The following is a 24,322-nucleotide window of genomic DNA, read 5'->3' as shown; positions in this document are numbered from 1 at the left end:
TTCAGGTAGTCTCATCAAGTCCTAGGGCTACTCATAGTGAAAACCGTATTTCATGATTGAGTCAGATTTCCGTAATCTAACCATTTACAAGCATTTCTGTAGGGCTATTTAAACAACTTGTACCAAATTTTTGTTTAGATTAAACTGACTCTTATTGGTTTTCCTTTGAGCAGCATCTGTGAGTTCACACTTCCAGAAATACTGTGGCTAGTACAGCTCCAATAGTTCAGTCTCAGTAATGAATTAGTTACTGTTTTGAATTTGTTCCCAGCCTAATGTTCTGGGAAAGCCTAAAAAAAGTGAAGAAGAGATGTGCTGAGATGCAAATGATACCAAAGAAATTTTCTTAGAAATCCAGAAGTTGTGGAATTTTTCTTCAGAGGGGAGAGTGTTTATTTTCTTTTTTGATTGATGCCAGCTAGGATCATTTTCTGTGTTGAAAGCTCTTCATCTGCCTCTCTGACAGTGTTTTGGTAAGTAAATTTGTATTACTGGCAGGATGATCAAAATCAGCTTTTCTTCAGCCACCACAGATCCTACGCTTTTTGATTTTGGCTAATAGTGAAATATGAATAACCTGTGTCCTTTCTTGTTTGAGCTAGGCCAGCAACTTCAGCTTGTGTGTTCTCTGGAAAGAGCACTTTGGATATTCAAGAATACTAATGCTTAGGTGTATTGTTTGAAACCGAAAAGTCTTTTGATTAGGTAATCTTACTAAAAATAAGAAATACACTTTTTTACTTGTGAATAATTATGTGTGCAATTTCTAGTTATAGGCCTTGTTTCAGTTTTTCTCATCTTGTTCTGGTCAGCTGCTGATAGACCCATGGTTCCATAAACTCTCTTCTTAATGCAGGAAATCATACAAACTAAATAATACAACATTAGCAAGTGTTACTAAAGGGAGAAAGGGAGCTGAGAGGAGGTTCTTTAACATTATTTTGAAATGGAGATCAGCCCTTGCACTTTTGGATAAAACCAAAGGAAAATGGTGGGCATAAAACTATAATAAAATATTCTTACACCTGTTGGAAGAGGATGGTAGCAGAACTGTATTCTATAATTTTATCTCTAGAGGCTCTTGAGGTTTCATGTTAAAAAAAGCTTGAACATTTCAGGTTTGAAGATCACAATTTTCAGAGTTCCAGTCTAATCTTGCGTAGTACTTAGAAGCAGAATTAGCACATCTAGCTCCTCTTTGCTTCTTGCAGAAGGGGAATTCAGAGCACAAACTGCAATTTTCTTTCTGGCTGTTTTGTCTGCTGGATCTTATGTACCCATGTACAGTCAAGATCTCAGTTATTTTTGTTTGTTTCCTTCTTTGACTCCTTTGAGAGATACTTATTTAAAGAAAAGTCTATCTGTTATTTGAGGGTCAGTTTGGAATAAAAGGTGTTAAGGGAATGGGTTAAATCGGATCAGTCAAACCTCTCTTAATAAACGCATTGAGATGTTCCTTTCACTAACCTTCCCCAAATATCAAGTGCTATTGGCTTTCAAATTGTAGTTGAAAAAGTGGCAGCTGGAGTTAATTTACCAGCTTTTTCCTTAGAAGTTCCTTTGCTGCGATATAAAATGATTTTGCCTTTTTTTTTAAGGAGGAAAAAAAAAGCTTTGGCTTTTGTTAATTATACCACAAAATATTTAAAGTCTCACCTAATTTATTTTTGTGTTTTTCTGAAAATGTATGTTTATTATTAGTGTTTCATCTGTTTTGGGTTGTATATTCTAGAAACCTCTGTTTCAGTTTTTGTACTCCTACGGTTCACTGAAATGGCATTAACAAAATGTTGTAGACATGCCCCAATTATTCTTATTCTGTTGGTCTAGCCCCAAGATGACTTTCCAGTTATTTTAGCACAAAAAATTTGTACTCCCTTTCCATGGCTACTGTTTGCAGTCTGCATTGGGTGAAAACATAGTGTGACTAATCCACAGAGAGTTTATTTCCCTGTAAGCCTGACGCTTTGAGATAGATGATTCAGCTTCACTTCTGTCTCTTTCCATCGCTTTTTGATTTTTTTTGACCTCATGGGAAACTGAGGCAACCGTGCCATCCTCCTTGAGGCCTTCTCCTAGGGTATTCTTGAGGCAATCAGAAGTGTTGATGTGAATCCATCTAGAATTACCAGTTACTGTTCCATTGTTGGAGTTTTCTTTTTGGCCAACACATCCTACATTTGAGAGTGTGCGTGGCCAATTTTAGAGACATGTGGTTTCAAAAAAGTAACCTTAGTATTTACAGTTCTTAAGTTCTGTAATATCATCTGGAAATTAAATTTGACTTGACTGGAATATTAAATTCCCTTTACCATTTCCTTTACCATTTTGTTTCTCATATGAATTAGATTCAAGCAGATATTCCAGTTGCTGCTTTGAATGTAATTGAAGACAAGACTTTAGTTACCTCAGCCAGTGCTTTGGTTGATGCTGAGACACAGAGAACAAATGAACAGAAGAGCTACCTTCAACAAGCTGTTGCAAACCTAGAAAGCAAGCTTTGCACTGCTGAAGAAGAAAAATTAAAAATGAAAAAGGTATGAATATTTTTAAAATTAAAATGGCATTTATTTAAATATAGTTGGAACTGGCAGGGATTTGCAATGCATGTTTTGTAGAAATTAGCAAAATTCCAGAGAAATTGGTGAAATTTAGCCAACATACTTATTTTTTTGGTGTTTGGTGTCTGTTTTATACTGAATTTTTCTAAAGTTTCATGAAAAAGCCCATTTTTTTTCCTGGAGGGGGAAAAAAAAAAAAAAAAAGACAAGTTTTCTGAGCATGGACACATGTGGTTAGAAGGTATAGTGATTCCCCCATGTTTTGAGAGTGTGTGGTCACCAAAGTTGAAAGTGTCTTTGGCTGTCTATATGAACATAACACATAACACTTTTTTTTTCTCCTCTGGGAACTCTGGTAACTAAATATTTCATATTCCTTCTGATGTGAATATGATAGAGTACCAAACAGGACTATGCCTGTAGTTATGCATCTGAGTTAGTGAAAGGTCACTGAGGCACAGGAGAGTAAATTTAATTTCTGCTATTCTTAATACTGTTCCTTGATAGCTATCAAGGTGTGCTAGGGAGGGAGGAAATGGCTTGTTGGAAATTAAAATCAGGTTTAGTAACTAGAGCCAAAGGTGAGGAGGTCTGGAATGGATTGATTATTCTAGGAGTTAAGTGTGTAGAGAGTAGGGCTAGAAGAGGGAAGCTTGAATACAGACTGTAAGAGGAGAGACTAGGCTATGAATTGAAGAAGTGTTGCACAATCAGTTTCTGTCTCTGCAGTTGAATCAAAGACTTTGAATCTCAAGAACTGGTTTTACTATTTTGTCCAAAAGCAGGATTGAACTAAGCAGACCTGCTCTTTCTGTCCTCCTTATGACCCTCTCAGTTGTGCCTTTGTTCAAATAGCTGTACAGTGATCTGGCAGGTCATTTGTTTCTATACTGGCTTCCTGCATGGCTGCAGAAATAGTTGTTCTTGAACAACTGAAAGGATGCCAACAGCTTATGTCTAGTAGGAGTGAGTTTGGTAGGAGGAACAGCTGCATTGAGGAAAAAATAAAAATCTTTAGCTCTTTGTATAGCAAATAATTTTGAAGGTTATTGTCAGTAGTGTCGTTCTTCTTCCTGTCTATTGTTTCATGTTGGGCAGGCTTCTACAGTGGGTCTCCGCAAAATCATAGAATATTTTAAAATTTATTCTTTTTGAAGATGCGGGTAGAGATTACTGGGGCTGTATGTAATGGGATTTCTACCTTTTTAGTGAAACCATTTGCTAAAAGTACATTTAATATGCTTCTTTTCGAATGCAGAAACACAAAACAAGCTGTTAAAAATATGGAAATAATTGGAATACAATAGTTCCAGTTGGAAAGGACCTACAACAACGAAAAGTTAAAGCACATCATCCAAATGCCTCTTAAACGCTGACAGGCTTGGGGCATCACCTGCCTCTCTAGGGAGCCTGTTCCAGTGTTTGGCCACCCTCTTGGTAAAGGAATGCTTCCTAATGTCTGGTCAAAACCTCCCTTGACACAGCTTTGAACCATTCCCACGTGTTCTGTCACTGGATGCCAAGAAGAGCTCAGCACCTCCCTCTCCACTTCCCCTCCTCAGGAAGCTGTAGAGAGCCATGAGGTCGCCCCTCAGCCTCCTTTTCTCCAAACTAGACAGACCCAGAGTACTTGGCCACACCTCATAGGACATGCCTGCCAGGGCATGCCTTTCATTTTAAATACTTTATACTTCTTGAAAATATTGTCTCAATTTAAAGACTGCAATCAGAATTTTCTTATACAACCCTTTATCTCTGTGTATATTATGACAGCAAATGTAGCTTTCAGAAATAAGTTGTAATGACTACCTGAATCTGTATTTTCACAGCTTGTATATGTTTGTAAATTCACGTATTTTATTTCATAAACTTTATAGGAATTGGAACACTTACTCGAAAAACATAATATTCTAGAAATTGATTTATTGAAGGAAAAAAAAGAAGTAGTAATTTCACATCAAGATCATTACAAGACGCTCCAGGTAATTTCTTTCTTGTAGTATCTTAATTTTTTTTCAGGAGAGTTTTGTATAGAGTATATTTAGGTCCAACAAATACTCTATTAAGTGTCAACAGGCCTACTTTAAAGCCTCTTGGATTTAAAAAAATTTCTAAGGTCTTTAGATCAGAGCCTGACTTTTGACATTAATGGGAATATAGGCTTAATAGCCCACTTGCATAAATACATTATTGTAACTCAGATCACTCTTCCTTATTATGATCTGTTTCATAGAACAGATGAAAAGAAAAAACACTGCACAGTAGATCTGTGTTTAACAGTATGACTTAGCATTTTCTACAGTAGCTTTGGCCAATTATTTGTAAAGTATTATCTGACTTGAATATGGAATAGTTTGTGTTGTGTAATAAAAACCTTTGAAGTTTAATTACATATGCTAGACAATGGAATTAAAATTGCTTCCATTGCAAAAATCAACATTGTTCATTAAATATATATGTGAAGTGTCACACAGAAGACATTTTTCGTTGAAGTTTTCAGTCTTCTTCCAGTGTTGTAACAGAACAAGCTATATATTATAGACTTAAAACATTTCAAAATTTTCTTGTTGTTAATTCAGCTTCACTTAGGCTTTGGAGGTTTTTTTTGCTGCAGTAGATGTTTTTTAATTAGCTACTGCATTGTTTCCTGCTGGTATTTCATGGTTGCTGTAATAATTTGTATTGAATTCTTCTTCCTAGAACTTATGGTAATATAATAAACTAATATTTTTTTTTAGTTTGTTTGTGTAATATCTTACTCAGTGAAAGAAATGTGTGTGTGTGTGTAATGTTCTACTCAATGAAAGAAATATTTGCACAGCTATGTTATAAAAATAAGTTTTTCTTTAAAATCTTCCAATTTATGGAGCATCATACTGGCTAAAGTTAATGATCATCATAAACTCTTGACAACAGAATAAGTGGGTTTTTTTTAAATACTTTCAGGATGCTCTTCAAGCAGAAGTCTTTAAGTAGTGGAAATGTTATGTTACTGTGGTTTGCAAATATCAGTCTGTCTGTATCATGCCTCTTTGAGTCAGGTATTATGGTTTTCAACAATGGCAATGAAAGCGTCATAACGTTTAACTTACTTTGTAGAAAAGCTCACGTACTTCCTCTTGTTGTCTTCTGGATGTAGCCAGAATCAAATCAGAGAAGAAACTGAGTCATGCTTTTAAGAGCTGACAGTTAAAATGACTTTCATGAAACTTGAATATTGGATGCCTTCTGTTAGTACAGCTTTTAATGCCAATTCCTTTTGTCTTTCTCCTTTGGCTCTTGCTGCACTAGGGTCAACACCTGTGACCACACACTGAGTCAGTCTGGCAGCTATGCAGTACAGATGTCTGTCTCGCTAGCATTTCTTTTTCCAGTAGAAACAGCTGGTTATTAGTGCTGTTGACTCAAAAAGCTTAAAAGCTGACTGTAGCTGTGACTCTGGTACAGCTTTGGGAACTCTCAGGATAAGACTTCCAACTGAACTGATTTTGGCATCCTAAGCTGTAGATATGCTTTGCCTTAATTCCTCTAAAATGAAATTTCTAAGTTAATATTTAAGTATAATATGTAAAACAGATGCCTCATGAGATGGTTCTAACTGCCTTTTACATGAACATGGGTTATTTCATGTACTTTTATATTTATTAATTAACTGACTTTCAGCACTTGTGACATAGGTAATTCTCAAAAGCTGGTTTGGAGGTAATAGAGACAGTCAGATCTTTCACAGGGTGATATCCAGATTAGACTTTTTTTGTGAAGTTACTGTGCTTAATTCCGAGAGAAGATTTCATTGATCTTTGTCAACTAAGCCAGTAATTTTTTTCATCTTTTCCTGTTGACTTTTGCCTCAGTCAAGAGTGACAGTTATGTTACCATGATTTCGTTGTCACAAAATTGTTTCAATAAAATATGCTTTCAGGTTTTTTGGTGTTAAATATTTTGAAAGGCAAGGTAGGAACATAAAGCATTTGCACATGTTTTCTCTGAGTTGGGTTAGCATGCTGATGAAATGAATTGTTTTCTGGACCAGTCACAACCTTTGTTGCAGATGTGAAAAAAGCCATGTATTTAATTTGAATGAACAAATTGAAGGGGAGTGATAATTACTGTTCCTCATCAGGGGAACAGAATTCCATGTCCTTGATGTAGTGTTAGCATTTAAGCAATGGATGACAATGGAGGGTTGCCACATTTATGCTTGTGTAAAAGAGAAAAGTAAAAAGTTCTGTGTTTTATCTAAATAAAATTAGTTTTAAAAGATCAAGATTGAACAGAGCCTGTAGTATTTTCACGTTCTTATTGTTGTTTCCCTATGTTACGACAACAACCAGAGACAGTAAAGGGGCAGCGGTGGGTTCATAAACAGAATAAACAAGTTGGTATTGACTAATATTATAGAGTTGTTTGGATATTTAATGCAATGTTCTCTTTGAGATCTTGAATTCATACAGGCTGGTAAAATTAGAGTTATGATTCTCACATTCCTACTTTGGTCTTTCTAGTATTTAAGAGGCAGAACAACATGCTGTAATTCTAACTTCTTTGCATACAAAATATAGCTGAATTTAAATGCTGTGGCAAGTGTTTAGTTTTCTTGACTTGTGCAGTGTTGTAACCATAAAGTTGCATAAATGTAATGTTATAATTCCTTGCTTATTTAGACAGGAAAGAAACAGGTACAAATGTATGTCTCATTTTTATGTTTTTTGTTATGTCAGTCTTATTTTTTCCCCTTTTTTGATCACATATTCTAATATATTCATCTCAACTTTTAACACCTCAGCTCTTCTCTAAATGGGAGGTGCTGCCTACTTTCAAGACATTTAGTGCTAGTAGGCAATAAATGTTTTTGACCATAATGTAGAATAATTTGTCATTTTAAACCTATAAATCTAAAATTTTGCTGCAGCCCTACTGCAATATGGTATAGAAATGAATAAATTCTACATTTTAAAACTATCAAACCCCAATATGTAATCTAGTGAAAAACCATCAATAGCAAAATTAGTACTTCTGTTTAGTCTCTTATTTGCAAATCAGAGAGGGAACATTGAATTTGAGAAGGGAAAATAGTGCCTGGATTCTAGCGCTCTGAGTAGGAATTTAAGTCTTTGGACAGATAATTTAGCTGATAAGACTTCTGATGTTCAGTCTATCTACAGAAAACTATTTTTTGATGATTCACTAAGAATGGGATCGTACTTTTCCTCTGCTATTTCTTTATTTACCACACAGTTGTACTTAAAGTAATACTGCACTGCTGCTGGAAAACTTTAGTTGTGGTTATACACATTTTTACCCATCATCATCCCCTTCTGGAAGTTAAGTGGGCTGTTTTTTCAAAGAACAATATAGTCGATGTGGTATCATAATTCTTTTTGAAATAAACTGGTTTTTTTTGGCAACTGACGTCTGTTCTTCTCACTTAAGAAATCCATAGTTGTTTTGAAAGCACCAAAAATGTGTTCTTTTGGAACCCTTTGTTTCTGTTCTGCTTTTTTTTTTAGCGAATGTCTTTTAATTTTTTACTGAAAAAGTGACTTTAATGTGCTTCTTTTATTTAGCAGGTGGGGAGTATAATTTTGCCTCTAATATGAGTACTTCCCAGTGTTTGAGAGAAGAACAAACTGGGCTCTTTAACTTCCCTAGTCTCTGTTTTGTTGTAGATATAGGACTGCTGTTGATTTCTAGCCAGCACTAGACCTACAATATGTGATGGATTAGCTGTCCATAATGTGAAGAGTCTCAGTGGCTGAAGCCTGAGGACATGAGAGAAATCTGAAATGCTTATCTTGAATAATAGGCCTGTTCATGTTGGCAATAGGAAGGTGTCAAAGTTTGTGTGTTTGAAATGCACACAGATGATCGTGGACAGAAACCTGCCCTTTCTGGAAGACCCCTGTATTATGCTTTTAATGTACATAAGCAATCCTGGCCTTGTATGAACATTAATTTCCTAAAGTAATTTCAAGAAGCAATCTTGCAGTTGGATGTCTAACAAAACAAGCTCTTGGAAGCACTTGCAGTTGAAGTGACAGGGTGAAATGGTCATGTTTCCTAATGCTAGTTGGCCATATGCTGAATACATTTTGTATCCTGTATTGGAAGGTATAACTTTCTCTGGAGGAAGTATTCCCTGTGTGTTAATACTCTAGTAAACGTAGCATATGCTTGGAAAGCAGCTCTATGTTCCTTCTGGGTTAGCTGCTCCCGCTTCCACCTCCTCTGCAGTTCCATTTTATGCCAGAGTTTAGTGAGGATTAGTTAATCCATACAGGCCTCCTGCTGTCCTGCCGCCTTTGCTTGATTTTCTGCTTGTCACAATGGACCATCCTTGAGCTTGGAGGAGGTAATCCTTAAATAGCAGCCAACTCTCTTGGAATCCTCTTTCTAGGGTTGTATCCCATGGGATTCTTCCAGGCAGACCCCCACAGCGACCAGAATCTTCTCTCCTGAAGTCCAGTGTCGTGATCCTGCTTTTTCCCCTGCTCCTTCCCCTCCCCTGAACTGTATCATCTCATGGTCACTGCAGCCAAGGAAGACTGCTGCTGATCTTCACATCTCCAGACAGCCCTTCTGTGATTTTAAGTATCAGGTCTAACAGAGTGCCTCAGAGATTGCTCCTCAGTCACCTGTGTTACGAAGTTGTTATCATTGTCCTCCAGGAGTCTTCTGGATTGCTTATGCCCTGCTGTGTTGTCCCTCCAGCAAATACTGGGGCGGATAACGTCCCTCACGAGGACAAGGGCTTATGAACGTGGGGCTTCTTCCTCTTGTCTGAAGAAGGCCTCATCTACATCATCTTCCTGTAGACCATCTGATCTCTAGCAGGCAGATGCAGCAATGTCTGCTGTGCTCATCTGCCTGCTACTCCTGACCTATAAGTTCTTGACTGATCACCTACCCCAAAACAGAGCACCATGCATTCCAAATCCTCTCTCGCATAAAAAGCAACACCGTATTGTCTCTTTCCTGGTCTTTCCTTCCAGAAGAATGTGTTTATGATTCTTGAAAAGGTGTTCTGCAGGAGGTTGGAAACAAGTCTTGGAGGTAGGCGCTTTTTGTAGCTGGAGTACTAGAAAATGTATGTTTTTGTACAAAACTAATGTATGACTTACATCCTGTTAAATACCGTCTTCTAAGAAAATATTTAGGTTGGTTTTAGGTGCAGACATAGAGGAGACAGAATGCTAATAATGAAAAATAGGTGTGAAAAAAAGTTATCTACTGTACCTGCAACTAAATTTATAAAAGAGATTCCAGGAAACTTCACAGGTCACAGTAGGGTTTAAAATTATGGAACACTGAAAATGGGGGATTTCAGAAAAGGCACTTTCACAGATAACAATGTATCTTTTTGCTGAACCTTTTAAGGTATTTATGGATATGGCAACAACCCCTTGCCCACCTCTTTTTCAAGTGTGTGCCAGGTACCTCACGTTTATTTCTTCACCTTTTAGATTTTTTTTAATGTTACTGTACGTACTCTTTTTTCAGACACTCTATTTTATTAATAATTTCAGAGCTGTTTATCTTTTGGCCTGTTTTTTTTTTACCCAGTTTTGATGTCTTCTTTTCTCTAAATTATTTTTCCACAGTATGAGGAAAAATAACATTTCTTTTGGGAAAAGATTCTGCTCCCTTGCCTCTATGAAATGTTTTATTGTCTTGTTTCAGAATGATTAATTAGAAGAGTACACTTAAGACTAAGCATGCTAATTTTGTTTTAAAAATACGCTCTGCTTAAATATGTGTCTATTACACCATTGTGCTGTTACTTAACAGCTTTGAATGCCAAATTTACTGTGTACTGTAGTATTCAGTTAGTGTCACGTATTATATGCCTCCTTTGGATGTCTGATTTTAAAGGTATGCAAGAAATTGTGCTTAGAGAACTTTCATTTTTCTAGTGTGTAAGTATGTGCAAGTAAAAATATTTTTTTGGAACTGAGATTCCTGTCCTGACTGCTTTTCAACTGCCCTGACCTGTCTTATGCCAGCATATCCTAGATTTATTTGTATATATTGACTAATCTGTATTCAGTGTTTCACAAGGCTGTCACAGCTACTGCACTTCTCCATTTGTGCATTCACAGTGAGTGTGTTCAGGATGATTCGTCTTTTTCTTTTTTTCTATTTAACATGGAAATTCTAGTTGAGACAGTTGTGAAAAGTCCAAATATATTTAATACTGATAAATTGGAGCTCTTTACTGCCAAGCTTGTCTCATCAAGGTTTTCACTGGATCTAGCTTTTGTAGAAATAGTATCTTGTTGGATTATTTGGGGTATAGTGGAAATGTGCAAAATGTACTCAAAATTAAGAAACCCACGTAGACTAGAACTTGGATAATTGTACTGTTAAGGCAATGCTTCTAGGTCTATTATCTGTTACTTGGCATGCACTTTCTTAAAAAATGTGGGAAACAGTACCAAAGCAACTCCATGCCTCTGTATCCACTTGAGCCCTGTTTGTATTCAATGCAAAGCATCTGATACGGTGTAATTATTGTGAGTACTTGACCATTACTAAAATACTAAATCTTGGCCAATATTAATGAACATTAGTTAATACTTTTAGCAGCATTTTTTTTATTTCATGGTTATATACTTGGGAGAAATAAAATGCATAGCAAATATTAGGATGACATTTTTGGAAAAATTTTGGCGAATTGTTTATTCATTGCCTTTTAAATGCTGAATCATTTTATTAGGTTGGTACAAAAGTAATTGTGGTTTTGGACCGTGAATTTTAAATCATTATAACTAGGTTCAAACACATCTTTATTAATCAAAATAGGAACCAGTAAAATCAACACATTTCTGCCAATGAGAAATAAGTTTGTTTATTTCTGTAGTGTGAAAATCCATGCTTTGGAATTTGACAAACTCTTAGAAAGTATTTTCTGCATCCTGCTGGTTGTGGAAGTGTTTTCCCTGCAAAAAGTTGTCAAGATGCTTGAAGAAATGGCAGTCAGTTGGCGAGAAGTCAGGTAAATATGGCAGATGAGGCAAAACTTCGTAGCCCAATTTGTTCAACATTTGAAGCATTGTTTGTGTGATGTGTGGTCGGGCATTATTGTGGAGAAGAATTGGGCCCTTTCTGTTAACCAATGCCGGCTGCAGGCGTTGCAGTTTTTAGTGCATCTCATCGATTTGCTGAGCACACTTTTCAGATGTAACAGTTTTTCTGGGATTCAGAACGCTGTAGCGGATCAGAGCAGCAACAGACCACCAAACAGAGACCGTGACCTTTTTTTGGTGCAAGTTTGGCTTTGGGAAGTGCTTTGGAGGTTCTTTTCAGTCCAACCACTGAGCTGGTTGTCATATACAATCCACTTTTTGTCACATGTCACAATCCAATTGATAAATGGTTTGTAGTTGTGTAGAAGAAGAGAACATGACACTTCAAAATGATGATTTTTTAAAAAATTTTCTGTCAGCTCATGAGGCACCCACTAACTGAGCTTTTTCACCTTTCCAATTTGCTTCAAATGCCAAACGACTTTAGAATGGTCAATGTTGAGTTCTTCAGAAACTTCTCGCATAGTTGTAAAAGGATTAAAATGATGTATAACATAACCACATTTTTTAAGAATGTATTCCAATATAAAAGAGAAAATTTCAACAATGCAAAACCTGCAATTCCATTTGCACCAACGTAATATTTAGTTCATATTTAACTAGGAATGGTTGCAGAATACAGTTTACTACATTGGTGAAAATTTTATTGCCTGAGTAACGTATTAGTTAAAGACCTTCACATTTACTTCTTCAATACATATTAAATTTTATTTACATATATTACACATGTGGTGTTGGAACTGTTTCATCAGTTGAAAGGTTTTTCTTGCCTAAAGGTTTATCATTGAAAGAGAACTGATAGTAATGAAAACTAGAACATCTGTTCTTAAACCTGAAGGATGTTGAGATAAAACAGAATTTCCTAATCCAATGCAATTCCTTAAAAATAAACCTATCGCTTAAATGTATTTCTAGACAGGCAATATTTAGGGTTTAGATTACAAATTTAAGGATTCTCAAGCAAATAATGGTTTAGGGTAATTAACGTTAATTTCCAGAAATAAATACCATAACGAAATTTAATTTATGATATAAAAATTCAAGTCTCATTAATGCTTAAAAAAATAAGCCAAGATACTGTGATATAGGACTGAGAGAAATTTTGAATTTCTTTATGTACTGTAATATGTTCTATGTGTTAAGAATAATTTCAGCTAGTAATTCTTCACTTAAGGTAGTTCCTGTTTATGTAAAGAGAATAATCCAATTTCCTATGCTATGTTTTCAAAGGGCTGAGGGTACAGTCTGAGTTTTGAGACAAGTATATAGAAAGAAGTGAGTGTGTCATTAAAAAGCAAATTTCCATTCATTTGCTAGGTAGAAGTTTGGAATAAGGCTAGGTAACTTCAAGGAAGCTAAGAACATAGTTTGAGCTCATAAGCAAGAAGGAATGAAAAATATTCTGGACATCCTTTATAAGCAAACTGTATAACAATAGTACTTTTTGATTGAAGAGCCTTCTCGTTAGTGGTAAATAAGAAAAGGAGATACCCATTTCCATCTTCATGAACTATAAACCATAATTTCGGGCAGTGTTTCAGCTTGCCTGCTTTTGTGGCACTGTTTTATGAATTATTTTTTTTTAATAAATAAAACACACCCCGAGAAAACAAAAACCAGAAACAACTCTTCATACTATTTAATAACTACTATTTAAGACTCATAAGAAGATATTATTATTATTACAGTTCTGTGATAGTGTAATTTTTATAATTACTTTTTAAAATAAGAAGACGCTTGATGCCTGTTTCCATTAAGGAATATTTAATCTCATGCTTTCTATTTTTATGTAGCAGTTGCAATTTTCAGTGAGGTTTTTAATAGTGAGTTGTGCTAAATACTTAGGCTTGAACACAAGAAAAACTGTAATAGATTATCATGAAATTAGCTACTTGTAGGGAGGTTTTGCTCTCCTTCCTTCCTTCTGGGTTTTCCAGTGTTTATCTGGTATTTTTTCAATATTATCATTTGCATTGGATCTACTTCATTCGGGAAATTCCCCCTTGTAAGCAGCGACAAAATAAATTTGGTCACCAGAAGAGAATAATGCCTGGATTTCATATGGAGTGTGATCATGTCTCTGCCACCTGGGAATTCCAATACCTGCACAGAACCCCCTGGTGACCAGCCAGAAAGCAGCTGCATGCAGCTGGCGTGCTGAGAAGTTGCTTTCGTGAGTGGGACTTGGACACATTGCTTATGAAGATTCATTTTAGCCATGTATCACTTTGCCACATTCAGTGTTATTGTTTTAAGCTACATTAAGCAGGTCTTAGATATCTTATACTGTCGTTATTTGCTAAAAATACAGTGGCGATGTTAGCTGAGGAAAAATGTTCAGGGTTTTATGATAATCAGCCAAAAATGCAGTGGACATCTTGCATGCAAAGAGAAGGAGGACTTTGTAGCTCTCCTGTAACAAAGACTGCAGGGGAGTCTGAAGAGATCTCATATTTTGCATAATACTTTCATGAGATAGTTCTCAGATGGATAAGGTCTAGTGCAGGGGTATCAAACTCATTTTCACAGGGGGGCTACATCAGCCTCGCGGTTGCCTTCAAAGGGCCAAATGTAATTTTAGGACTGTACAAATGTAACTAACTACTCCTACAGTCCTAAAATTACATTTGGCCCTTTGAAGGCAACCGCGAGGCTGATGTGTCCCCCAGTGAAAATGAGTTTGACATCCCTGGTCTAGTGGAACTTGCCCCACTTCTTATATCAAAGTTGTCTGTCTTTGCTTGCACATACTTTTTTGAGAACTGAATGTTTATTAAATAAAAATAGCAGCTCTTTGAGACGTTGCAATTCCTATGACAGTATTTCATAAACTTTCAACACATTCCTATTCTGTCACTACCAATTAACTTACCTTGTCAGATACCAATCTCTGCCATAGCTGATGAATCTTCCATTGCACAATAGACACCCAACAGTATTTTTTTAAGGAAGAAACAATTTTTTTTAATATTTTGTATTTTTAATCTCTGCTGCACTACTTTAAGTTTATAAATATGGCCTCCAGTCTTTAAATTCCTTTACATATGCTTAATAAATCTGCATGCATCCAGTTGAGGAAGGCTATATATCAGCAGGATTTCCTTTCACTTTTTGAAAAGGCCTTTAGCCAAGAGCCTTACCTTAAGCAATGTTTGTGCCCCTCTGAAGAGAAGAGCTGCTCAGAACAAGAACGTGTCTTAATTATGGTTTTTCTCATCCGGATTAGCCAATTTGTGGGAGGCCTGATGTAGTGTGAAATATCAAAAAGTTTCAAACAAAGTTAATTACAGCAAAAACATTCTGTCAAATTCAGTCCTAATGCTACAGCCTTTTAAAATCTGTTTACATTTTAATTTGTCTTTTACAACAAGGAAAGTATGGGCTTGTTTCTGTGTCCCTCTGAACTGACTTGTAAAAAGGAACTGTAGGACTCTCGAAAGCGGCAGCGTATGTATGGTCTGAGTTTGTAGAGTTAGAAGAAGTGATATTTATGTCCAAATGAGAATCATTTTGCTCCTCCCTCTCACTTCTTCAGCAATAGGAGGGTTCTTGCTGTTATTGTTTTGCTGGGGTGTGGTGATTGTTTTGTTTTATTTTTAACTGTCGCATATTGAATAGATGAAAGAAGTGAGCTGTGGAGTTACTGTTGTCCGATGAAAAAAATTCAAAGATGAAAACCAAGGTTTTACCATTGTTGGAGGGAAAAGGGGTGCAGAGTGTATTTTAGAAACAATGTAATGGCAAAAAATGACAAAGATCTAGAGGGTGAATGAGTGTTAGATACAGTAAGGGAAACGTCAATCGCTGCTTCAAAGGTGTGCATGTGCAAGTCTTGGATGGGAGTGCGGTTCTCAAATTAAGACAAGGTAAAACGGTAAGACTCTAAGAAGACAAAAAAAATAATCCATGTTGATTCTGTTCAGGTTACTTTATCTCTGCTCCTTGTTTGGGCAGGAGAGAAGTTGCTAGGCAGTTGGTTTTGTTTATTTGTTTTTTCCAGTTCTTTCCTTGTCGAAGACTTTTTACAGTGGGAAATTCTTTGCATATCCATGTACAGATTCAACTGAAGTAAATAAAAGCTTCAGCTGAAGGCCAGATTTTACTTAATTTTTTTCTTTTCTAAGATTTTCCCCAAATTCACATTTCATCCTTCAATTAATACTCTGTTCTTTTGCCTTCAAAAAGACTGATTCCTGTTAATAAACAACCAAACAAAACCACCCCAAACCCACAAAAAACCCCAACAACAACAAAAAAACAAATAAAAAACCACCCCAAACAAAAACAAACAAAAGAAACCCAGTTAAAACCCAACATTATAATAGCTTTTAGTTACCTATGACTTAATGCAGTATCAGTCATTGCTGTGTTTTTCAGAATGTTACATCTGATGTGTTCTGGTTTAAATTAAAAAAAAAAAAAAGTTGTGTTTTTTGTGATTTAAGAGCCTGCTTAGAGGAAGAGTATAGATTAAATGTATCATCATTTTCATACATTTAGATTTTACACCCACCTCACCCTCAGAAATGTAACTTTTATCTTCTCCAGTAAGTAGTTTTGCTTTTAGTTCAATGACATCAGTGTTTCAGAGCAGGTACATTAGATAAATAAGTACATGCATGTTATAGTTTTCACATGGGAATGCTCTTTATGTGTGTAGGCCTGTATCTAGGCTCTAAAGTATGAGGACTTTTTTGTGAATTTTTTGGTGGTGTTTGTTACAAACACTGTACAACTGGAACTTCATTGATGACAGACAGCTAGACATTGTCATCATCTTTGCTAATCAAGCCAAAGTTCTTAAACACAGAGTTAGGAACTAAATACTGTTATCTCTTTTTGCCCATCTTATGCGTTGCTTGTAAAGGAAGGGAAGCAAGGCTAGATTTCTTCTTTCATATATGAGTTTAACATTTATTTATTTTTAAGAAGTGTGATTTTAGTCACCTCAAAGGTAGGAGGTGGTAAAACAAATAACCAAAACCAGACTTCCTCTCATCCAGCAACACAAAAATTGAATTGATTTTCAGGGGCCCATGTCAAATGTGCATAAGCAAATACATACAAACTGGGAAGAAAGCAGGAGGAGCTAGAGCTCCACATGTAGAGGCTGACCTATGACATTGTTGAAATAACTATGATGTGTTTGGGTACTCTGTGTAGCTAGATCTCTAGTATGTGTGGTGGACATCAGCTCATTAGAAAGACAGGGAAGAAGAAGAGGTGAGGTTGGCATTGGGAAAAATGAGCAGCTTCAGACCACAGAAATCAGAAGAGCAGACTGGTTTAGTTAGGTGATGAGTGAGCTGGCTGTCACTGTGAGAGAATTCTGCATCAACTCAGAGACTGAGGAAAGTCTCTGATTATTGGAAAAAGACAAGAAGGATGATATATGGATCATGGCTTGCCAGCCTTTTGGTCCTTGGGAAAATCATGGTGCAAGTGCTCTTGGCAGCCATTTCTGGGTCCATGAAGAAGGTGATTGGGAATAGCCAGCATGGATTTACCAAAAGATAAATTATTCCTGAACAACCTAATTGCCTTCTGTGATGAAACACCTAGACTGTGGATGAGAGGAATGCAGTTGACACTATATATCTTGACCTCAACCTGGAGAAGAGGAAGCTTAGGGGGAACCTGATAGCAGATGTCCAATGCATACAAGGTTGTCAGAAAAATGAAGCCAGGCAGGCTCTGCAGAGATGCATAGCAGGAGGACAAGTAGAAGTAGTCATACATTGAAACACGGGAAGTTGCAGCTTGGTATAAGGAAAAAAATATTTTTGTGATGAAGATAAGCATTGGGGTGTTTATCCAGTGAGGTTGTGAAATCTTGATCCTTGGAGGATTTCTGGGTCTGACTGGACAAGAATCTGAACAATCTGGTCTGAATTCCATGTTGATCTTGCTTTCAGGAGGCGGTTCAACTACATGACCTCCAGAGATCCCTTCCAACCTTCATGATTGTGTGATTTTGTGATTTAATACTCTGGTCATAAACTGAGAAAAATAAATAGCCCACTCCCAGTCACTAAAGTCATAATGCAAATCCAGAGGATACTCCCCAGGCTGAATTATTTGGAATATTTTACTCCAATCTGGCCTACCTCATTGCCAGCAAAAAGACATTAGCAGTTAAGGGCAGGGCCAGGAATGCCTGAACCAAAAATCTGATTAATGCAGTGTTTGAAATGTTACACAGAATATCAGTTACTGTAAAATTAAATCACTCTTGTATGGAATATAATATTTTTGGTGTTTTTAAAGATATCTGCCTTGTTAGAATAGGAGCTCATACTATGCAACATATCTATTAGTCTATGTGAGGTTTTACAGTAAGCAAAATATTCAGAATGTGGAATTGCATAGGTAGTTCCCTAAGGTACACAACAAGAAGTGAGAAGGACTTTTTATAAAATATGTGCATCTGCAATTTGGGTACCTTTTTCTGGACTGTGGAAGATGCTTCCTTGTAGCTGGAATTTTTCTGAGGTTAGGCAACAAATATTTTCCTTCAGAAACCATAGTAATACTATTGTATCTTAAAATACGGGAGAAGTTAGTTCTGCTTTCTTGATTTACTTTTTTCTTGTCTTTTGAGAGGGTCTTGTGTCTCTTTGGACTGTCATTTTTTTGTTGTCTGTCTGTTTGTTTGTTTTGGTTTTCCCCCTACATGCTTAGATTATTTATGAATTTGTCAGGTATGTAAAACAAATAACAAACAATTTAATCTAGAAGTTTACAATTTGATAGTAGTTCTCTGAATGCAAGGAAAATGTTGGAGTAAGTTGCAGATGTAGTTTGCATTATGGGTTGAGCAATATGGTCTAATTGAGAAGTCTTTGATTTTATTTCATAAACCTCTTTTCTCTTGAGCAACAAGGTCAAAAGAAGCTTGTCTTGCAGATCTTCAGTGGAGCAAGTCTATATAAGGCTTTGCTGTCATCTTCTTCAGTACCTTTTTTCTTTGGCATTTGTATTATTCCAAACTCCTTGTTCTGATGCTCAGTTTCCCAAACTGTTGTTCATTCTGTCTTGGGGTCTAAATTCTTGTCATCTTTCTACAGGGACAAATATAACAGCTTGATGAAAAGATGCTTATTTGTCTCTCTGGTTGTCCTGCAAGTTCTGTCATTTTTGTTCAACTTGTGTATCATACCCTTCACGTGTTATCTTCAGGGAACAAACAGACAAAAAAGCATTTGTAGCCCTGAATCAGTGTGGCAACCACTTTGTGTTAGAGCTGTTTTGCTTGTACTTTCATGGGAAAATAAGCTGTTGATCAGCTGGTTTTCAGATAGTAAGTCTGATCTGGAATGTTTTTAGTGTTCAAAAATGTATTTACAAATCAGGAAAGAAGGCACGATTGGAAGAAGAGGTAAGTGTATCACCATTGTTTTCTTCCTGAGCTTTGTAACAAGAGACAGCCAAATAAAATAGTTCAGATACTGCAAATGAAAAGGAGATTCAAATATAAAGATCTAACTTTTTTTGTTGATATTGTAGTAAGTAGGATTGTTTACATTATACTTTAGCTTATTTTCTACACTGCAAAAACAAGGAAGGAAGACAATAATTTGTTCTTTTATTATGCTGGAAAAATTTCAAAGATATGTTAATCTTCGAGTCTTTACATGCAATGGTGCCATGAGTTGTTACTTTATATCCTCTAGAATTAAATCTTAGAAAGTTTTTATTCATGCCTAAGTAGAATTTCTGCCTGCATGCTTTTGAAGCTATTGGACTGAGTGTCAAGTTTCCTTGTAGTCGTCTTGTTTTCTTAAACATACATGAAGAGACTAAAGCTGTGCTCTAGGAATGTGTATGAACATCATTATGTGTTACGACTAGTATAAGTCTATCAAAATTCATTATGCATTATTTCAATTAGCTGTATTTCTAAACATATGTTGATGACTTCTCGAAGGTTAACAAAGCTGCAGAGGCAAATGTTACCAATTTAGTTCAGTTATAGTTTTGTTAATATAAATGGTGGTTCTGATTACTATTCACTGTGAAATTTGAAGTTTCGTATATTTGAAACTAGGAATAAAAGGTTGTACCCAGAATAAATATTGAAAACAACATATATGCTGTAGTGAACTGTAGGCAAAGAGTCCTTTGGAAGAGTTTACCTGTGACAGGTCCATAAATATGCAGCACTCCACTGTTTGCTTTGTAATACAACAGCAAGTTCTTTGTAGTGCTTTCTGTGGAAAAGTTTTGAGGAAAAACAAGCAGCCTCGTGATTAATACATATTAGATTAGGACTGGATAAATATGATTGTGGTTCACAGAATGGTTGGGGTTGGAATGGACCTCTGGAGGTCATCTATTCCAACCCCCCTCTCAAGCGGGGCTATCTAGAGCCAGTTGCCCGGGACTGTGTCCAAGTGGCTTTTGAATATCTCCAAGAAGGGAGACTCCACCACCTCTCTGGACAACCTGTACCAGTGCTTGATCACCCTCACCGTAAAAATGTGTTTCCTGATGTTCAGACAGAACCTCCTGTGTTTCAATTTGTGTCCGTAGCCTCTTGTCCTGTCATTTGCACCACTGAAGAGAACCTGGCTCCATCCTCTTTGCACCTTCCCTTTAGGGATTTATATACGTTGATAAGATCCCCCTGAGCCTTATCTTCTCCAGGCTAAACAGTCCCAACTCTCTGAGTCTCTCCTCGTGTGAAAGATACTCCAGTCCCATAATGATCTTTGTGACCCTTTGTTGGACTCCAGTTTGTTTTCCAGTATGTCTCTATGTTTTTGTACTGAGGAGCCCAGAGCTTGACACAGTACTCCAGGTGTGGCCTCACCAGTGCTGAGTAGAGGGGGAGTATCACCTTCCTCAACCTGGGGGCAGTACTTTGCCTCATGTAGCCCAGGGTACGGTTGGCCACCTCTGTGGTGAATCACAGAATCACAGAATGTTAGGGATGGGAAAGGACCTTGAGAGATCATCTAGTCCAATCCCCCTGCCGGAGCAGGAACACCCAGATGAGGTTACACAGGAAGGCGTCCAGACGGGTTTTGAATGTCTCCAGGGAAAGAGACTCCACAACCTCCCTGGGCAGCCTGTTCCAGTGCTCCATCACCCTCACCGTGAAGGCACGTTGCTGGCTCTTGTTCAACTTCTTGTCCACTGGGACATGTCAGGTCCTTTTCTGTGAAACTGTTTCCAGCTCGGTGGCCCCCAGCATATACTGGTGCATGGAGTTGTTCCTCTCCAGGTGCAGGACTTTGCACTTCCGTTTGTTGAATTTCATGAGGTTCCTGCCAGCCAATATCTCCAGCCTGATGAGTTCCTGGGGATGGCAGCTTAACTGCCTGACATACCAGCCACTCCTCCCAGTTTTGTGACATTCGCAAACTTGCTGAGGCTACATACTGCCTCATCATCCAGGTCATTAATGAAGGTATTAAACAGGATCAGCCTCAGAATTTACCTCTGGGGTGCACCACTAGTTTCTGACCTCCAGCTGTAGACTCCATACCACTGATTGCCACCCTCTGGGCCTCGCAGGTCAGCCAGTTTTCAGTCCACCTCACTTTCTGCTTATCCAGCCCTCACTTGAACAACTTCTCTATTAGGATCTTAGGTGAGACATTGTCAAAGACCTTACTGGAGTTTCGGTAGATAAAGTCCCTGCTCTCCTCTTGGTGAAGCCATGCTGACTACTGGTGACTTTCTTGTCCTTCCTGTGCCCCAAGGTAGTTTCTAGGATTAGCTGCTCCATCACCTTCCCAGATACTGAGGTGAAGCTAACCAGCCTGTAGTTCCTTGGGTCTTTCCTCCTGCTGTTTTTGAAGACAGGAGTGTAATTTTCTTATCTCCAGTCCTCAGGCACTTCTCCCAATTGCTGTGGTCAGTCTAAGAGTACTGAGAGGGGCCTTGCAATGGCATCAGCCAGCTCCCTCAGCATTTGTGGATGCATCTCATCAGGCCTCATGGACTTAATTATTTCCAGTTTGCTAAAGTATTTCCCGACATGATCACCTTCCGCTAAGGGTAAGTAATCCTTGCTCCAGACTTTTCCCTGGTCGCTGGGATTCCTGGAGGCTGGTCTTGGTAGTAAAGGCTTTCAGCACGTCAGCCTTTTCCTATGTCCTATGTGAAAAAGTCCACCATCTTCTTCAGTAGTGGGCCCACATTTTCCCTAGCCTTCTTTTTGTCTTCTTATAGAAGCCCATCTTAGTTTTGACATCCCTTGCCAGATTCAATTCCAGCTGGGCTTTGGCTTTCCTAACCTCATCCCTGCATGCTCGGACAATGTCTCTGCATTCCTCCTGGGCTACCTGTTTTTGCTTCCAACCTCTGTATACTTCCTGTTTGTTTTTCAGTTTTGCCAGGGGCTCCTTGTTCATCCACACAGGGCTCCTGGCAGTTTTACTTGACTCCCTAGTCATTGGCTTAGTCTAATCTTCTGCAGTCTTTTTTTGTCCCTCTGCAGTCTGCAGGTCAGTTTCCTATCTAGAAAAAGAAGGAAAACTCTCCTTGTTTAGTTTGTTCATACAATTTTTATATAGTAATGTAGTATACTATAGTAGAGTAAAACATAAATACTAATATATTTAAAAATATATATAGTATATAGAAATGTGTTGGGTATTATTACTGACTTCAGCATCAGTGGCTATTGATGACAGCTGGCAACCCTTTCCAAGTTAATATTTTGTTCTTTATGAACAGTGGTGGAATTTAATTTATTCTGAAGATTGATGCTCTTGCGATAAAAGACTTGAGAATGTCCTAATGAAGATAAGAATTCCTTTCATGCTGTGTTTAATGAAAGCATTCTCTTTCATCAACTTCCTTGAGATTGTTCTCCTGTTTGCACTTTCTTCTTTGCTTTCTCTGGCTATTATATCCCATCATCTAGATTTTGTAGGGAAGTAGGAAGGCATCAGTGACATAAAATGCCCTGGCACAGTTGTAGCTCTCTCTCAAAGAAGTAACTATCTATATAATGTTTTAGAAACCTGAACGACAGTCAAAGGCAGCTTCGTGAGCCAAATGTACTGTGCTATTCACCATATCATACAGTTTTGCTAGCAAAATGTATATTAATACTAAGAACACTTATTGTTAATTAACAGGTTGTTCTAGAGTGAGTTAGCTCTTGTTTTTCTTGTTTAATGTCCTCAGTGGAGATTCTCTGTATTTGCAACCTGTAGAACAAATGAGCAGATATAAACTGTAGTTGTTCTTCACACAATATTAATGTCTTAAATGTGACAGGGTAGAGATCCATGTTACACACTGCAAATACTTGAAGAATTTAGTTACATGTGTCACGGGGACTATAGTTATGTTTCAGTTTTGGGCATGTGCAGACTCTTCCATGCTGTTTCCTTTACATAATTTTTCACATTTAATCAGTCATAATGTCTCCCAGCAGACCGGTCCTTTCACACTTCCTCAGCTCTGGCTCAGCTCACTGTATTCAGAAGTTGCTTGTGAAAGTTTGTTCACTACCTCACTTTGTTATTCACTTCAAAGTCTTCTGTTGTTGTATACTTCAGGTAGTAATGATATTTACTTGTATAAAATAAATGATAGTATCTCCTTGGTTCTGGTGGTGAGCTTAAGGTTGTGCATACTGTATGTTCTTTTGGTTGTGTAGGGAAATCTGAAATCTTTCCTTCCTATAAAAATGTTTGGTCTTATCATTAGGTTCTCAGCTGGATCTTTCACTAGGATGTTGGTGATATGACCAAAGTGGAAGTATTTACTTTGCTGTAGACCCGTGTCTTAGTTCTATAGAGCTCACGTTCTTATTTCACATGAATAGTAATAGTGACCAATCTGTATTTTATATACAATAGCACACTCTAGTGTGTGTATTAATTAGCCATTATGGACTGATTCTCATAATGTTTAACTCAATTTTCCAGTATTTCTGTTGTGTTGTATTCAGTATATTATTTTTTCTGTAGAGAAAAGTATAGACTTCCGTGAATTGGAGGAAATCTATATCTACAGATGAGAAGTTACTAGTTTCTTAACAAAATCATTAAGATACTAGATGTTATTTATTATTTTTTCAGGTGATACTTTGAAAGAAAAAAACTGATAATTTTTGTGGAGAGGAAAATCTTGGTGTAAAGGAGGAATTGAGTCCAATGTGAAGAGTCTTAATGACGAAATTGTGTACAGCAAGACTCTATAAGGTGGAGTTGAAATTTGTATTCTAATTTAGTTGCCTGCAGGGAACTACAGTTTGCCATTTTGCATTACTACAGAAATCAGGAGTGAAGAGAGTACATCACTTTCTAAGATGTTGGCTTGGACTTGCAGCTCATTCTGCAGATACCATAGCCTTACGGAAGATGGGCAGTCAGCATCAACTCAGATAACTGGCTCGCACGTTACATATAATGCTATGAGACTGTTAACAGGTGTTACTAAAATATTTGTACAGTTAAAACGTGAGTGCTTTCTGTTACCTTACCATTTTATTGGCAAGTTTTTCCTGACTTTTTAAAACAGAGTTTGTGAATAAGTAATGTAAAATGTAAAAAGCACATAAAATCAGTTGACCCCAAAATACAGGGTTTTATTTTATGGCTCATATTTGCTTATTTGTAAAAGTGGACAAAAATTTGGGATCTTATCCTAAAATTGATTTTATTTCATCTATCATTTTTTCCCACATATAAATGTGATCTCATAATGTTT

The 24,322-nt window shown here is 37.1% G+C and overlaps 1 protein-coding gene across 1 annotated transcript in view; it reads left to right on the top strand.

The window, feature by feature from the left end:
- Positions 1–24,322, top strand: part of CCDC91 (coiled-coil domain containing 91) — a 138,516-nt gene that overhangs the window by 34,428 nt on the left and 79,766 nt on the right. The window contains exons 5-6 of the mRNA XM_065647939.1: positions 2,349–2,537; positions 4,439–4,543. Of these exons, the coding sequence (XP_065504011.1) occupies positions 2,349–2,537; positions 4,439–4,543 (294 nt within the window). The remainder of the gene's footprint in view (positions 1–2,348; positions 2,538–4,438; positions 4,544–24,322) is intronic.

Source organism: Caloenas nicobarica, chromosome 1 (genome assembly GCF_036013445.1).
Source record: "Caloenas nicobarica isolate bCalNic1 chromosome 1, bCalNic1.hap1, whole genome shotgun sequence".
In the NCBI taxonomy this organism is placed as follows: domain Eukaryota; kingdom Metazoa; phylum Chordata; class Aves; order Columbiformes; family Columbidae; genus Caloenas; species Caloenas nicobarica.
Note: the sequence above shows the minus strand (reverse complement) of the source record. Positions and strands in the feature narration are given on the sequence as shown.